This window comes from Rhipicephalus sanguineus, chromosome 1 (genome assembly GCF_013339695.2).
Source record: "Rhipicephalus sanguineus isolate Rsan-2018 chromosome 1, BIME_Rsan_1.4, whole genome shotgun sequence".
Lineage (NCBI taxonomy): Eukaryota > Metazoa > Arthropoda > Arachnida > Ixodida > Ixodidae > Rhipicephalus > Rhipicephalus sanguineus.
In genome coordinates, this window is record NC_051176.1 from 127,246,442 (window position 1) to 127,264,543 (window position 18,102).

General features: G+C 45.7%; 1 protein-coding gene across 13 annotated transcripts in view; it reads left to right on the forward strand.

Annotated features, from left to right (window-relative positions):
• Positions 1–9,869: 9,869 nt before the first annotated feature.
• Positions 9,870–18,102, forward strand: part of LOC119397558 (paired box protein Pax-5) — a 364,233-nt gene continuing 356,000 nt past the window's right edge. For 9 of the 13 annotated variants that reach the window (XM_049416338.1, XM_049416341.1, XM_049416361.1 and 6 more), the window contains exon 1: positions 9,871–10,316. In XM_049416338.1, coding sequence (XP_049272295.1) covers positions 10,297–10,316 — 20 coding nt within the window. In that variant the 5' untranslated portion in view covers positions 9,871–10,296. Of the gene's footprint in view, positions 10,317–18,102 lie in introns of all 13 variants that reach the window. The other 4 variants (XM_049416377.1, XM_049416344.1, XM_049416379.1 and 1 more) reach the window with 4 other exon arrangements.

An 18,102-nucleotide genomic window follows, 5' to 3' on the forward strand; every position in this document is an offset into this window, starting at 1 on the left:
TTATTTGGGCCGATTTGCTGTGAGGCATATGCAATAAAAAAATAAAAAATGACTCCATCCTTGAGCACCTTGCGCCTATATATATACCTAATCCCAGAGCACCGTCACCGTTTGTGACAAGTGTCCATATATCCGTATATGCGCCCAAGCCTTTGGGTCCGTAGGACACGTTCAGGGACTCTAATTTGTAGATCATTAGTACGATCATAACAGGTATCATCGTCAACCCAGCCCGAAACCTCCGAAGAGAAGCTTCGGAACTTGAGCAGACGAGACATATATATATAATGGTATGAACTTGGGAAAGAGGCCACCTTCTCGAGTTGAGTATACCAACCGCCAGGTTGGCGTACCTCTACCCATTCGTAAAACCGGCGGGTGCATGACGGCACTGAGATTCGAATCCAGTACACACCACGCATTTCTTCTTTCCGTACACACCATGTAATTACATGTGAGAGCAGTATGTAGAGTCCCAGCTCAGCACATACATGAGCATACTATAGTTATATGTATGAGAGAACGCTGGCTAATTTGTGGTTAAGGACGTGTAAAACCACGTATAGGGGAGCAAGAGGGAGTGAAGTCATAAGGGAAACGAGGGGAGGTTAACCAGGTTGAGCATACATATAGTTGGCTATCCTGCACCCGTAAAGGCGAAATGGGAACGAGGGAGGTCATTTTGTGTTAGAGGCAGAAGAGGTCCTCTATTTAAATTACAGTAAAGAGCTGTGGCTCTCGCTGAGTAACGAGCTTTTGTACAGGTTTGAGGTGAAGCTTGCTGTTGTAAGTTTGTATAAATGCCTTAGGCTGGGAAAGCGCAGTTGCAGTTCTCATTGTCTCCGCTTACATCACATTACCACTTCCATGAGGCAAGTTGCGGCAAAACTACGCTTGGCAGACAATGTTCTTGGTCAGGGCTGAGCGAACAAGGCAGCGAGCTACTTCAGTACGGGCCCTGCCACTTCATGGCGCAATCCTGCTCAGTAGGGGCATATGTGTAGTTGCCCCCAAAGTCCTGCAACCATAGAGGAGGAAGGAAGGAGAAGGGGAGAAAGGAAAGACAGGGATGTTAACCAGTCTAGAAGGGCCGGTATGCTACTCTACACTGAGCGAAGGGATGGGGGAGATATAAACATAGAGAGCGAGAGAGAGGGAGAACACGCACGCACAAAAAGTCATAGTATCCTACATACTTACTAGAGGGAACTCTGGCGCTAGTGTCTATGGGAGCTGTAACGCATGGCGCTTCAGCCAGCATGGGAATGATAGGTAGTACACGGATTTGTGTAAACGTCGTTCTTTCGGCTCCGTTTGGCTCCGCGTCGCCTGCATCCGCTTTGTCGCAAAACAATGTTCAGCAAAAGTCAGCAGCTCCACTTCACCACTTAACTTTTTTTAGGCTCACCAATTCAAATCCGGTCAAGAAGTTCACAACGATCCATTCTTTTATCTGAAAGAAAACCAAAACACAGCAATAAACAAAGCCAAAAGTGCGCTCGAAACCCGCAAGTACGAAGAGTAGGCAAATCCGTATACCTGTCATTCCCATGGTGGCTGAACGATCGCAGCGCCAGAGTCCCCTCTAGTTAATTTAGGAAACTCTATGCTGCAAACCTTGCGATGCCATAAGGTGCTGCATATGGACTGGTGGGTTTCTATAGTCCAAGCACCGGTAGTTTTTCAGTTTCTGGTACAATAATTTGTACGATTACAATTTGAAGGTTTGAAAGCCCGCCACTATTTTACGGAGGACAATTATAGGGCTTCCTGTATATGTCGTCATTGCTTGCACACGGCACTAAGGCACGGCACAAACCTTCGGAGAAGGTACTACTCACAGTTAGGTTAAATATAGTCATATTGGTGTTCATACGCATACATTCAGAATGCCCTAGCGCAAAGCGAAGTATCAATGTGCCAAGTGTGTTATATGCTTAAAAATTTTGCCAGTTTCCTTCTAATAGTTCAATCCTTTTATGTACTTTGATTGAGGTTGACCAAGCGTAATACAATTTAATTATTCTGTGTGATCACGGTAGGACGTTTCCATCGATGCGACGGTCGGTAATGCCTGAAACGATGGAATGCACCATGGTGCGTGTGCGCATTCCTATATGAGATCAAGAAAATGATACACCACACCACTGAACGCTTCAGTATCGTTCATATAAACTGAACATGTACACAGTATCAATGTATTAGCTTGACGGAAGCAGTCAATTTTTAAAAGTGTATTGTTTATATCGCAGCTTTATTCGCTTTTATGAATTACGAGTCTACCTTCCTTTTGTCTCATTGCAAGCGTATGCTGTTTATAGCTCAGCTTTATGATGTTTTTTCGTCTCGTTCAATGCATGTCTCGTTGAACGCTCACGGAGAGCATTGAGGGAGAGGTATTGACAAAATATATAGGAACTAAACTAACTAATAAAACTGTTTTACTCGGCATATAATAAACTAAGTAAAGGAGAGAAATTAGCATTAAAAAGCTTGAGCAAAAAGATTAGGACAGGTGATATAATTATTACTTGTCAGACCAAGCCTAACACTGCAAATGTTGAGCGCTGCTATTAAGGTAATTTATCATAATATCTGGGGTTTTACGTGCAAAAACCACGACATTATTATGGGGCAGGCTGTAGTGGAGGGCTCCGAAAATTTTAAAGGGACCGACAACTGATTTTTCTCGACCCAGCTTTCTACGGCGCGACAGGCAGCTTACCCTTCATAGCGTATGTAGCTGCAGTGGTTTATCCTAAAAGCACGTAGTTATTTTATACGCAGTATTTTTCGATCTGAAAGGCTCCAAACACGCATGAAGGCTTGCTCCGGCAACGCTGAGAATTGATAGCAATGCCGCTAGCCCTTGTGAAAGCTGTCGTTGTTCTGCTTTCGCAGGAGTTACTGTAGCTATGCTTAACCACCTTTATTTCGAGCTTTCCAGCCATTTTTGAAAATAGCAAGCTGTTACAATGAGATGACGTGGCTTTATACACCTTCTCGGAATTTTACAGCGTTGTGCGCGCCTGCGACCAAGGTTGCCTGCGCCTGTGTCATGGATGGCTTTTCGCGGCATGGGATCATTACGCCAAGCGAAGGCAGCGCCACTTTGTTGCGTACAACTAACGCAGGCCTATATGTACATTTTTATGGAGTAATATCTTTTAATATAAAGAAATGAACAATATTTCAGTACTAACAGAAAAGTAATCGAACGCATACACCAATCAATGGTCACGTGACCGGCTTCATCGGACCGTGTATGATTTTGCCGACAGAGGCGCGAAAGGTCATTTTTCGCGACTTTCAATGAAGAAATAAAAATATAAATCCGCCTCTCACGAGATAAACAGGGTTGGTTTGAGTCAATGCGACGGACAATCTTTCCATCAGTGCAGTCATCTCATTTCTTGTTCTGGGCAGTTGTCGGTCCCTTTAACCATCTGGTGTTCTTTAACGTGCCCTGATATCGCACAGTACACGGGCCTCTAGCATTTCACCTCCATCGAAATGCGACTGCCGCGGCCGGGATCGAACCCACGACCTGCGGGTCAGCAGCCGAGCACCGTAACCGCTACGCCACCGCGGCGGACTGTTTAGGTAATTTGCACTGCTATAAAAAAAGAAAGTTGAGGGCTTCCTTTTGAAATATTGATGTCCGTTCGTCGCAGTGATGTTGAACATCGGGATGGCATATATATGGTCCTCCATATGCTCCCTGTCTCTGGGAGATTCAGTGCAGAACATGAACTTGAAGTTCTCCAATTTTCTTGCTATATATATATATATATATATATATATATATATATATATATATATATATATATATATATAATATATATATATATATATATATATATATATATATATATATATATATATGTGTGTGTGTGTGTGTGTGTGTGTGTGTGTGTGTGTGTGTGTGTGTGTGTGTGTGTGTGTGTGTGTGTGTGTGTGTGTGTGTGTGTGTGTTAAGAGACTATTTTGAGAAGTTTCTTCACAGTATCGGCACGATGTCCACTTATTCCAAAACTCATTGACCATCCTGTTCGCCAACGTATTGTTTGTGGCAGAGAGAATATTCCATAATAATTTTACTCGGCACTTATTGCTTTACTTTCACTTGAGCAAGAATTTTGACCTTTTACCTTTAGCACCTCTTCATGCATATGCTTTCTTTTAATTATTGTTGTTGGTACAATAAATTATGCAGAACATATTTTTCTCAGTTAAAAAACTTGGAGGACGCTTGAGCTTCGCCTTCAAGAGTTGGACGCAACAGCGAAATCGGGCCCCGTGCGCATCGCCTTCTCGGTGGATGCCTCAGCCGTGCCGCAAGGAAACGAATGTCTGTGCGCGTAACGTTGGCCGTTTAAAACTATATCCTAGCATGCCTACTGCAAGTACAGTTGTTAAGTGTCCACTGCACCGTACTTATTCCTTTTGCGAATCGGCGAAGGGCCCACAAAGCGCCCGTAAGGCAACACGCGAACCTATAGGCAGCTGCTCACTTTGTTGATATTTTTGCTGCTGATGATGATTAAATATGTCTGAGCGCTTTGTAATGGGTGGGCCTTTAAAACACCCACTCGTTGCGCAATTCACATGTTTTGACGCCTGGCACGATTCTATTACGCTTGTGCCGCGCAATATTACAAGCGTAAAAGAGACTCCTCCCGCTACATGACATTCATATAATGTTTTTTTTTTTCCGAAGCAGTTTCAAGCAATGGCGTGGCTCTGATAGAACACCTACTTGCCGCACAGAAGGCCTGGGTTCGATTCTTTCTCGAAACCGAAGTTTTTTTATTTTTATTTTGTTTGCCTCTTTCTCGATTTTTCGGTCACGCGTACAACGCTGATTTTTCGCTCACAGCCAACGACGCCAACACAGGAACTTTTGCGAAACGAGCTCTTTAACGCGATCGCGTTAATATTTTCTTGATAAAAAAAAAATACGCTAACTGCATCGACAAACTGTGCTTACACGTTGAGATTATCCTCAGTTTTTCGTTGTTTTTTTTTTTTTTTAATTTTTAGACAGGCCTTGTGGAAGAACTTGCAGCTAAATTAGGGTACGAGTTTTGTTAGGCTACCGCGTTCGCGAACGAGCTTATGGTCTTGAAAGCTTAAGTAACAGTGATATGAATAAACGTGCGATGCTATAGCTATATGCAAAATATGCGTTCAGGTCTGTTGAGGCGCTTTCCCAGACGCAATTTTTTTAGCTCAATTACATTCATTAGACGATGACAAATATTGGTAAGTGATTTTGGCAATCGCAGTTTTGGTACATGTTCATTACTGAAACTTTAAGACAATTGTACTTGAAGACAACAACCATAGATTTTTTTTATTCTCGTGAAGTGCTTCTATTTAGAGATACACGTGGACTCTTGTTGATGCGATTCTGCATAATACGTTTCTTTTCCTAAGCACTTCTTGTGGATGCTTTCGATATGCACGGACCGCATCTCCTTTGGCCGAGCTCTCAACAGTTGTGGAAACATTCTAAATAACCGTGTGATACAGACATCCGTCATAGCGCATATATATATATATATATATATATATATATATATATATAATATATATATATATATATATATATATATATATATATATATATATATATATATATATATATATATATATATATCTGTGCTGGGCAGTGTCGAAGATACATGTATCTTAGATACTCCTTGAGTATCTTGTATCTGTATCGCGATACGTCTCGCAAAATGAGTATCTGTATCTGTATTTCCGATGCATTCAATAATGTATCGTGTATCTTAAGATACAAGATACTGCTATCGCAACACCATCGTGCGAAACAATTATCGCTGTTGCGAAACAAATTTCGACCACCTGGGGTTTTTCAACGTGCACCTAAACCTAATTACACTGGCCTCAAGGATTTTTGCCTCCATCGAAAATTCGTCCGCCGCGACCAGAATTCGTTCCTGTGACCTTCGGGAGTAGTTGAGCACCATAACCACTAGACCACCGCGGCAGGCTTTGAGTATACAGCACAAACCATTTACTTTACCGCTTAATACAATAGTGAAATTGAGTTTGCATTATAATAATGCAAATTATTAGGAGCTACCTTACAGATGTTAGATGCGAGATTCGAGAAGCATTTATACCAAATGCACCGTTTTTGTCATACGCGTCCCAACTGGTATTTTCAGGCAGTTTTGCCTAGGCAATTAATTTTCCATTGTCTTACCTTAACAGGTAAGCTGACGATACTTCATACTTAATTGGCATAGCTAATAGTGGTCCCGCCTGCATCGGGTTTCTATACTTATTCACAGTGAATGTTTGATACAAAACCCCCTGTCTATTTTACTTATTTCTTTTTTACCTTTTAAGACCTCCCTGATTTTTTTTAACTATTACTATAGTCGCCAGATCACCGGAGCTGTGAGCGGCAATCGCGCGAACAGCGGCGCTGTCCTGCGATGCTTTGTGCAACTATACTGCCATGCGCTCTTATTTACTTATTTTGGTGTGATTGGGTTTAAACCGCAAAAGAACTGTTAGCATCACTCAGCGCAAGCCGCGCCGCAATGTTTCGGAAGCTTCGCAATTTTTTCCAATAGCTCTGTTAAAATTATGCGCAGGACGCGAGTAGTCTAGTTAAATCAGGAGCTTGCGCGAGCTCCAGTGATAACGCTGGAACCTTTGATCCCTGATTTATGAAAAACGACGCGTTCCGCCGATGATCACATTATCGACGACCGACGAATGTGATCGCCGCTATCACCGTGCAGCGTGCTTTGCTTGTACTTTCAGTTACTTAGTTTTCTTGGCGCAAGTTAGCTCAGTAAAGAGTTTCGTTTCTACAATTTGACTGCCGCCTTCGTATCCTACACTATACCACGTGACAATACAATACGTCTGAGGCGTTTCCTGGTTGCACATGTTCTTTCGCTGAAGAAAAATTGTTCAAAAATTGCACGTTAGTGAGTATATTGATAACGAACGCTTTACACTAGAAGATACGTAGTATATGAACAGCCATGTCTGTTTTATGACACTATGCGTAATAAAAAATGTCGCTACCAGCTTTGTTGCTGCTGTACACCTGTCCGGGGATCCAGTATTGCGTAGTGGTGGCTTACGGACAAGGTAAATGTCCACGCCGGTATTTGCACCATCGTGACAAGGCTTCTTATTGAAGTTCTTGTGATTAGATGGCAAGCCGCTAGCTGGTCGGCAAGCTGAGCAGCGACTCCCATCAATTACAAAGAAAAAAACAAGAACCGCTGTCAGCGAAGTTTATAAAGAGGTGTCCTGTTAAGCAGCTTAAACAAACCCCAGTAAGTTATTTCGGAATTGAGCTAATGTACTTTGAGCAAGAAGGACAACATTTTAAGATACTAACAGACATTTCGTTCAAATGATACAAGGTTGGTCACAGTTAATAAATTTCAAGCAGACATTTTTGTGCATTGGCGTTTGCTGCTACATTATATGGATCTATAATAACAAATTTGCGAATGTATCGAAGTATCTTAAGATACAATTGGCAAGTATCGTATCGGATACAATTATTGCGGTAGTATCTTGTACCTGTATCTCAAATACTTTTTGCCTGAGTATCTTGTATCGTATCGCGATACAATTTCAAAGTATCTTTGCACAGCCCTGATATATATATATATATATATATATATATATATAATATATATATATATATATATATATATATATATATATATATATATATATATATATATATATATAGGCCGAAGGCCGTGCCATGGCCGAAACGTTAGTAAAGGCATTTTTTTCCTTTTCAAAACGTGCTACCTGCAAGTTCATTCAATATATATATATATATATATATATATATATATATATATATATATATATATATATATATATACATATATATATATACGCACATGTTGGTCATTTAGGCCCTGCACTCCTTCGCATATATTGTAACACATGAAAGTTCATTGATTTGCTGTTCAATGAAGTGAAATATCAGTGCGTATCTTTTTTTCTGTATAGACATGAAAAATTAAAGATTTCAGGACTCTGTAAAATAAATGTAGGTGTGTTAGGCATTGTTAAATGCCTTTGCGTCTTTATAAGTGCATACTTTTTCACTAGTTCACGCGAACGAAGTGACTTGCAGTTGCTTTCTCGGCACTGCATTGCTTCACGACATGCGTGCAGGTAAGGTCATACTATATTTCTGACGAAAATTTTGTAAAAAAACAGGTGACAACAGGTTACTCTTTTTTGTGTGTGCACTGTTTATTTCTCATGCTTCTCCTATCTGTTCTGGCACCCCTTTGCAATTAAAAATGGAACTGATGGACGCTGCGGCGTGAAGCTGTTGCTATAGCACAGCGTGTTCCACCAAATAGGTACGCTCTGCCCACACCGGATGCACGCCTCGGGAACACAACCTTGTCCAATTCGCATCGTTTCATTCTGTACCCCTTGGTTACAAGGCATTACTGCGTACGTGATATCATTCTTCAAAAGATTAGGCTGCTCTCATCTTGTGTATATAGATATACAGAAGATCAGGGCTGCCTTTGGGCCACATAGTGAGATAGTGTGAAGGAGATCCCATAGCTCTCAGAGACCTGTGAATGTCCTGCACGGACCAGATCACAACCACTCCAGATATTTGAATAGTAATGGCTACGTTATGCCATACAGCTTTGTTCTTCATGCTCAGGTCAGCGTCTGTTCTATACCTTCTAACACAAACAATTTTGTCTCAGGTTATTTGTACTTGGAAAATGACAGGGGACGAGTTGCTATAAATAGATACTTATTTGTGGTTACAAACACAAAAGAACACGGGCCACAGGGATCAGCAGAAAGCAGACGTATATCAGTCGAGATTCGTCCTAAAAAACAAACATTTTCCAGTGCATATGGTAGCTGATATGACATTTGCATTTAAACAGAGCAATAAAAAAAAAACGAAGCGCCACTATATAGAGTGTTTCACACTTATGTAACGGGTGCACATTGAAGAATAACGCCTTCAACTCTATAATTTCGAAAGCAGCATTGCGAGCACTATTCAAACACAAGCTTAAATACACATACTGAACATAATAACTAAATAGAATAAGCACGGAAACGGGAACAACTCAAGTGGTCGCGACGATTTGAGCACGTTCAGAACACAGAGCAGCTACCGACATGGACTGCCAACAAACAACATACGTGTACGTTCAGGGAGACCCGTTGTACGATAAAAACAAAATCATGTAAGGTCTATCTCGAATAGCGCGCACCTCTACGCAACGTGGACTTTCGTTTCGCCCACGCCAGTCAACCTAATGTCAAGTCGCGCTCAGTCGCATCGAAGTTCCTGTATATCCGGAAACTAAGCTCTCGTGAACGAAGCGTTAAGGACCTCAGTTGTAAGCGGCGCTTGTAGTATGGGGCAGCATATTCTTCGTCGCCTCGTCCGTCTAAACGTGGCTATTAAGGCAGCAAGCATCGGTCGCCATCCCTCGAGCGCAGCAGCGGCCAGCGCACTGTCCGGTGCGCGCTAGCAGCGACCGGGCGTCGCGCGGGCGGTCCACCGCACGCGTTCACCTCGGGCGGTGTTGTGAGAGAGGGAGCCCTCGTAGGACCGCCCTTCGCTCGCAGGGGAGCCGCGCGGCTCCCCCATCCCGGTATGGGACGGACCATTCAGGAACGGCACCGGAGGTGACGTCGACTGCCTCGCCGGCAAATCCGAGGATCGCTGGCTTCGGGCAGGCCGCCGTCCCCCCCTCCGCCCCCCTTCCTCGGGCAACGTCAGTGCTTCGGCCAAGCGGGGGGAAAACTTGAAGGCACCCGAAGAAGACGGCAGGAAAGAGCGGCGGCCGGCCGGACTCAGCTGCGGTCCTTGCGGGGGCACCGAGAGCAAGCGGGCTTCGCCACTCGGCAGCAAAGAGCCCCCACCCCTGGGCGCGGCGAAGCGTGGCGGGGACCCTCCCAGGGTTCCTCCTCCCTCGGAACCCTTGCCTTGGAGCGCACCACCAGGAGCAGCCAGGTGTCACAGAAGGCCCCGGCGACCCTTTCGGGATGGTAGCGCTCCGGCCCGTACCTCGCGCGGGACCCCCACGAGGGGCCTGAGCCAAGTTCATCGCACGTGGGATTGACACCGGTGCACCGAAGGGATTCACGACCGTGCGCCTCACTTCTGTGATTGCTACCGCCGTCTTGTGAACCGTGATCGTTTTTCTTTTCTGCGTCGAGAGCAGCAGCTGCGGTGCCTCGTAGCCTGCCTGGACTGTGTGTCGGCTGGTGAACCTCATGGAGAGGCTCATGATGAGGTGAGTGGTGCCACCTCCGTGGGCTTTCCTCCGCTACCTTACCTCGGTCGAGCGTGAGCAGTGATTGCTTCGATGAAGCGTTACGCTGCGACCAATGCGAATGCTTGCCGGTGAAATAGTAAAGATGTAGTAACGCACCGTTACTACATTTTTACTGATTTTATCTCATTCTGACTGAAATGGCAGTGACATTGAGAGCATTAGTGTGGCAGAACGTGTCTATTTACTGCGATAATGTGCCCGTAAAGCAGTAATTGGTACAATTCCTGCGGGGTTACTTCTATTCGTGGAACGTTAACGAGCAGAGGTTGGTAGTTCAGAGTGTGTTCTGCCCGTTGACATTGACGAAGAGGGGCTTTGGCCGATGACAGATATCGAAGGTAAAGGTCCATATTATATTTGAAAATTTTGAAAATAGATGGTTTCGGCACTTACAATTCGAACTTCATTCTTGTGAGAACTGCTATTAGCGCGCTCACATATACTATGTGACTGCCGTAGCTGTTACTTGAAAGTTTTCGCTAAATGGTTGGATACATTGGGAGGTTGCAACGGGAACTATACGCTGGCTTCTACCAGAAACAGAAATGAATAATGTGGCGGGCGCACCCTATTTATATATATATATTCTTTCATATAGGTTCATGGCGACTATACAGTTCCTGTAAACGAGTTTCGCTCATATAGTTTTAAAGAGAAATTTGGGTATCGGAATAATGCCTTGGCTTACAAGTTTCATGACTGAAGATAACTAAATTACGTTCATCTTCATAACAACTGTAGTGGACAACTTCCAATGCCTGCTTTCGTATTAAGGCACATGAAAGCTCTTTGTATTATTCGACCTGGTAAAATTATAGTTTCTGTTAGCAGTTCGACGAGCCAGCCATGCATGCAGGTTTTGAACGCAGTCACAGGCATCATTGATAGTATAGTGTTGCTCATCCGCGCAAATCTCACAAACTCGGATACGATCGATTACCCCTGCGCAGACGTTTATTGTTATGCGTAAGGTGGTAGAAACCTGCAAAGGAATAACGAAAGAAATACGTGTGCATGATGTGAAGTGATGTACCTTCACGGCTTGCTTTCCTCTTTAGTTGACAGCATTCTGGGCGGTCAGTATGGCTTTGACATGCGTGTTGCTGAATACGTGAACAAAAAAAAATGATTACGCTGTTAAGTCGGGACGCCTTTTCTCGGGCGGGACCATTCCCTGAACAAAAGCAAAGTCGACCATTAACATCTTAAAGCCTTTCTCTGAAAACAAGCTTCACAAGACGCATGCCCCTTGTGAATCTAAAGTACATGCACAGGGGAATCGGTGGTACAGCTGACGGACGGTTAGAGCGCACACACGGCGCTGTTTCGCGGTGAGAAGTAAACCCATCCCGCCGAGGTGCACTGCGCTGACGAGCAGAGTTTGATGGCGGGCGTGACGACAACCACGAGCACGCTGCAGCAGCGTTATAGAGGACGTATACGCGCATGCAGAGCAACAGCTGCAGCGGCGCAATGCGGGTCCCCCTTCCGTTTTTGCGCAAAACTGCAACGGCGCGTCACATTTTGACGCTGAAAAGGGGGTACGGAGCTTGTGCCGGCATAGTCGGTCGTTGCGAGGCGCGCAGTGCCAGCAGGGGAAGGACACACAAATCCGAGGTGGCCGACGTCTGCATGGTCGAGCCGCCTCTTTATGTGCCGTGAGCTTCCTCTTTACGACGTGACATCTCCGCGAGGTATACGAGCGCGGAATACGTAAACAGAGAGGGTTTGCCTCTCCCGCAGACCTGACCTCAGTCTGCTAAGCAGGCAAGCCTGGATTTACGCTCTAGTGGCAAATTCCACTTCGCATACAACTGCGCGCGAAACGAGCCTGCAGCCCCGATTACCGACGACGGTGCGACCTACTATATAAACGGCCTCCGCTGCTACAAGTGCCTTTTATAGATCTCCTTGCTACAGTGGACGCGTCCATGGGAAAACTTTGTTTAAGCACGTTTCCCTGGTTGCTTCAAGCTGTCACCCCTGTAAAACCTATAGACTGAAGCTTTCCTTTATATGTGCAGCGAGAATGGCCTGCCTCGTATCTACCCGACTGACAGGTCATGGAAAGGCGCAGTGGCTTTTTTTTTTTTTCAGCTCATTTATGCGTATATAGGAATACAAATGACCAGCGCTGCCCAGGAAGTTGTTTCACAAGGCACTAACTTACCTAACAGGATCTGCTTTCAATGAACAACCTGTCAAACATTCATCATTGTGAAACGCTCAGTGTTTCCTAAAAAGCTTGTTTCCTAACTCGGCGTCGTAGGCATGCCTCAGTAACGGCTTTTAAAATGGGAGGTTGTGTAGTCAAGTGTCAAGTGGGTGCGAATGAGTTCCTGTCCTGGAGTTCGTCTATCCAATTACGTAAACGACACGACCAACCACTCTCGATTCTCCGTCCTCATTGCCGCTTTACAGACATGAACAGAAATCGACAGCCCCGTTTTGCACATGCAGTCGTTGCTTTTTATTTAGTAGGTGCGCAATGCTCTTTCTTCTATTTCATTGATTTTTATTTATTTTATTTTGTACGTAGATATGAACCTAATGAGATTGATAGATTTCCTACAATTGCGATTTGTTCTGCGTACATGCAGCACCTTTAACATGCGCGTGCGTATTCCTGAACAGCAGTACTGATCGATTCTTTGCCTTAATATTGAACCGAGCGCCCGGGCACATTCAAGAAATTAAGGTGTACGGTAGAATTGTTCGTGCATGCCAGCCAACCGTCATGTTAAAGATATCGTTAGCAAATGTGGCCTGGCCTGTGACAAACAGCACTTGCGAAAACAAACCTTTGTAAATTCGGCATCATATATTTTCTTTTCGTATTCCTGCAAAAGAGTGTCTTCGGCGATTGGGACGAGACTCGATCGGAAAGGTTGCGCGAAACTTTCTCAAAACACTTTCAATGCAGAAGTCGTGCTGTTCTGTGCACACAAGGAGAGTATCGCTCTGAGTGTGTGGACCGTTCACCAGGTCATTGCGATTTTTAACCCGACCTCAACACCCATCGCCCGCCTATTTATTTAAAAAGAAATACCGTTAACTTCAACACAAATCCAACATGCCCCCTTTCACTGGCCCTGAAGACAATGTACTTGGTCATAGCTCACCATGTATACACATTACAGGCATCCTGCATCACACTCATAGCAGGCGTTTCATTTTAAACTTGCGCGCAAGCCATTTGCGAAAGTGTACATGCTCTCCAGAGACATATCCGAAATTCACTTTACAGCGAACGTTTAGGAAATACATTGGGCCCTACATATACGACAAGTCATCGCAGCTCGGCTCACGAACTTGTGCTTTCACACCAGAACGTGCCACATTTCTTTTCTTCTGAAATGAGAGGGAGTGGTGGGGCGATCAATCGCGGCGTACGATGAGCCGTGAGTCCAGCGCAGGTGAAAAACATGCGCCAATTTCGACGTCAGCTCGGATGACGGAAGAACCAAATATGCACGATTTCGTCACATAGCTCCGTTTTTTTTCTTCCATTTTCTCTTCTTTTCTTGGTAAATGCATGCAATAACGCTCGCTCAGTAGACACCTCGAGAATTCTTGGCCTTATAGTTATCGGGACAGCGTCCAGTACGCTCGCTAATGCCCAAACGTTGAATGCATAGGCAACGACCTGCGGCAGAGGTCGCACAATGCCTCCGCCTAACCGGCATGCCTAACACGCGCTACCGATCAGCCGGCGCCTTCCGCAACACGGCTCCGGAGCGCCGGGCGCACGCTTAGCACCTCTCGGGACGCGAGACCCAAGCGACCAATTATCGCATTATAAACCGGAGCCCGAAAAAGAAGGGACGCAGAAAAGCGGAGCACCCCCTGTTACACGGAGGGGTTCCGCGCGCGCGAAACACGCAAACGAGAGCAATCGCACAACAAAGGAAGGCGCCCAGGTATACACGCACGCACACACACGGTACCGGAACCCCCTCGTCGCCTCTTTAACAAGTGCGGACAAATGAAAGGCTTCCGATAATGGGCGCGAGCGATCCTGCCGGAGCAGCGAATTCCCAAAGGTGCCGAAGATACAACAAGGCGGCGAATCATAATAAGAGCAGCAGCGGTTTTTATCGGGCGTCAGAATCAGCAAACTATCTAACCCTCTCGGTACGCGATCACGAAGGCTGGCGCATCCTTCCTTCCTCGCGGGCCGCGTAGGAGCAGCGGTGCGGCCGATGCGAGGGCCAAGCTCTTCGGGCTGGTCGTGCGCGGGGCGCGCGATGTAATGTGATAAGCCACGCCTTTTCGGAGGATGCCTGTCGGCGCACAGCGGGGCTAAACTGGTAGCCAAAAGCGTGACCATTACATGTCAGATGATAGTCGGCCAAAAGGCGCTTGTCCGTGCTCGGATAGAGTGTGTAATCGCGCGTCGTGAGTTCCCCCGCCCTCCCCGGCAGTCTCCTCTCGTGGTCGCGCCTCCAGCAGCGGCATCGCCAAGGAATCGTCTGCCCACGGCGTCGGAGCGCTCTCCCCGCACGAACCAGAGCGGAGGGGTGAACCGAAAACGACCAAGAAAACATTGATTCACTCTCGGTATTGTTGAGACAGAGTCTCCCTTGCTTTGCTTATTATCTATCAAGACATGCGACCCCGTTGAAAGGCGAGAATGAGAACTCTATACATGCAAGCATGCGAGGATGATTGTATATAGAAACAAGTATAAGAAGAGCACGGCGCCGAAGAAGAGTCCACGGGTGAGTGAAACGGTTGGCAGTGCGAAAACGCAGTGCGCTAATATTGGCTAAGACAAGCGCTCTCGATGAAGATACATCAAGTCGAGGACTTCGTTCTTGCCCCATTCGTTTACTTTTTATTATCTCTTCTTTACAGTGCCGGCGTTTACGATGTTTGAAATGGAACAGCGCCAGGGCAAATAGGGCATGTCGTGTGAGGTCCACTGAGCATGCAGTCGTTGCTGTAAAGCATCCAAGTCGTAAAGTCAGCGTTATCATATCAATTCATCGATCTTGTGCGGGTGCGCGCAGTTAAGAGAGGAGGACGTTGTATTCCCGTGATCGATTTATTTGCGAATCTTCGCACCTATTTAAAGGGCCAACTCTCCCGAGGGTCGAGGAGGAGCATATTTCGCTCCGTGGAACATATTCTTGATGCCGACTTTTTGCTTTGCATTTGGCGTATCACAAGCGCGTGCATTAAAGCGCGTGTAAAAGAGGATTCTCTACCGTTTTTTTTTTCTTTTTTCTTTTTTTGAGGGGGGGGGTGCATTTCCATACAAAGCGACGTTAGTGATAGGCTATTGTCGGGAAAATTTTATTGACCTAGAGCTTCGTGGTCATTCTAGAAGATCAATGACACCGTGATCACTGATCACATTGTCAGCGAAGTTTGCTCTGCAGCGGGCCTGTAAGCCAAATGATGGCCACTGTCATGCGTTTATGTGCAGTAAAATAATCCATAATCACGTGCTTATTTCCTATATAAGTCAGCCAACGTTGCGGCTCGGTAAGGTGTGCTCCGATAGCCTGTATAGGTATACAGAGGTCAGATCCAAACAAAACGTTTCATTGTTTCGGTTCAGACTACGGGAACTACGAGATAAAAGTAAAGGCAATTACTGGACGTAGCAAGAAAAGTATGCTGGTAAACTGCGTTGAACGCAAGCGCTCCAGTAATTTGCGAGGGAAAATACACTGCCATGCCGGTACCAGCCATGCATACTATACTGAAAAACTTTGCTACTTGTTACGGGCACATTCACAATAGAGAGTTACTTGATACAATTGCGAAGGTATACTTCGGCAATAAAACCCCGGCCCATAACAGATGTTTGTCTCGAATAAACACTTGCGGCAGTGATTATCAACCATAGTTTATAATACAATATACACAGCAAGAAACGAATAATGGGTCGTCGTGGCCAAGAACATATTCACTCCATACAAAGCATGCGCATGTGCATCGCTTTCCTTTTCTCGTCATTCGACATCGTGCGCCGACAACCAGAGGGCAAAAGACAATCTGCAGCTTGGAAAGAAGTTCGGTGCGCAGACCATAAACTGCAGCCAGCTCGGACGTGTCATTTATCAAACTCCGAGATCCGGTGGGGCCACCCAAGGGGCCCGTCTATTCCTGCGGTATAGGAGGGAACTCGATATAGCGTGCATGGGAAACGGAGGCAGCGACACTTGTCGCCTTGTTTCAGGCAGCTTCGATGCCGTCATTCAGCGTGGGGAAACTGTGACGATTGACTCGGGCCATTGTTTGTCGCAAAAAAAAAAAAAAAAATGTCTCACGGACTGCTTAGAGGTCCTTATACCGAGAAACAACGCATGTATTATATACGGCAAGGTTGCATTGGATGTCCTGGATTCGAAGTGCTTTGATGGGGGCTAGTTGGTAGGACATGATTGTAAGATTACCCTGCAGAGATGGCGCATGTGCCCAAGAAAACTCACACAAGAACACGAAAGAAGGCGAACCTTAGTTTTAGATCCAAGTATACCGTAGAAATCAGGGTCGTAGCCAAGAGGGGGTTCAACCCCCCACCCCCCCGAGAAACATTTCTGACTACGCCCCTGGTAGAGATCCTAAAAGAAATGTTTCTCGCGAGGTGATGCTGCGCCATGTCGTCAGGCACATATTTCTTGTGTAGCGAAGCCTTGCTGATGAGTATCATGTTACAATAAGGTTACGGTTACGGGAGGTTACGGCAGGGAAAGGTCAGCGCTGCAGCGGCGCGCCTAATTGACTGCCTCTCTTTTTATGTAAACGTACATTTGTTCTTAAATACCTTGTGCAGGCAGACCAAGCGCTTCTGATTACATCCGGTCACCATTGTCCTCGAAAAGGCGCGATAAAGCACTGCATAAACACGAAAATCATAGTCGCATGAAATTCACAGCGATTGGGATCGCAATCCGCCTTTCTCACAGTGCTACGGCGCATGCGTCCTTACCCTGGTGGGAAAGCCGCGAAACGCTGGGGTAGAGTCTCCGATCTCGGAGGCTTCTGTTCTGGCGAGCACGGTTGTCCCGGATCACCCCAACGAAGCTCCGCCCCCTGCCAAAACGGCAGAGGGCAGCACAGGAAAATGGAAAAGGTGGATTCTATAGCGTCTGCTGAGATCAGGCCGTGAAGAAGAGTCGTGAGGGTGACAGTATATCAACCGCAAATTAGTGTAATAAAGTCCACAATTTGGACGGCTTCCGCTAGCATTCACACGGAACGGTGAGCATCTTGATAACGAACACATTCTGGGGAAATTTCTACTATGTAAGCTCAGTGCACATTGTCATACTGCGTTGTGCCTGTCGATGCGAGAACGGTCACGTGCACAGTAAACGTGTCGAAAGCTAGTTCATTGTGTATACGAGAAGAAGTGGCCTGTGTAATGTGCTCTAATTTGTTCGTGAAATATTTAACATTCGGATACATTCACATGGTTACATCAGCCGCTGCGAAGCTGTATAGTATACTCTTACGGCGATACCTGTTGCGTTCGCCGATGGAAGTATACATCTGCCTGCTTCCGTGACCACTGAGCTTCTCAGCAGTATATATTATATCCCCCCGTGGACTTTAAGTACACGTCAAATAACAGTTACTGTGTATATCGCGCATATGCATTCTTCCGATAAAGGATGCGAAAGACCGTCCCTTTGTGTATTTATACGCTGTATCACAGTCGTCATGCATGCTACTGCAGGCAGAACGTTTCCGTTCAGCGTACTCCGAACTCCCACCTCAGCTCATGCTG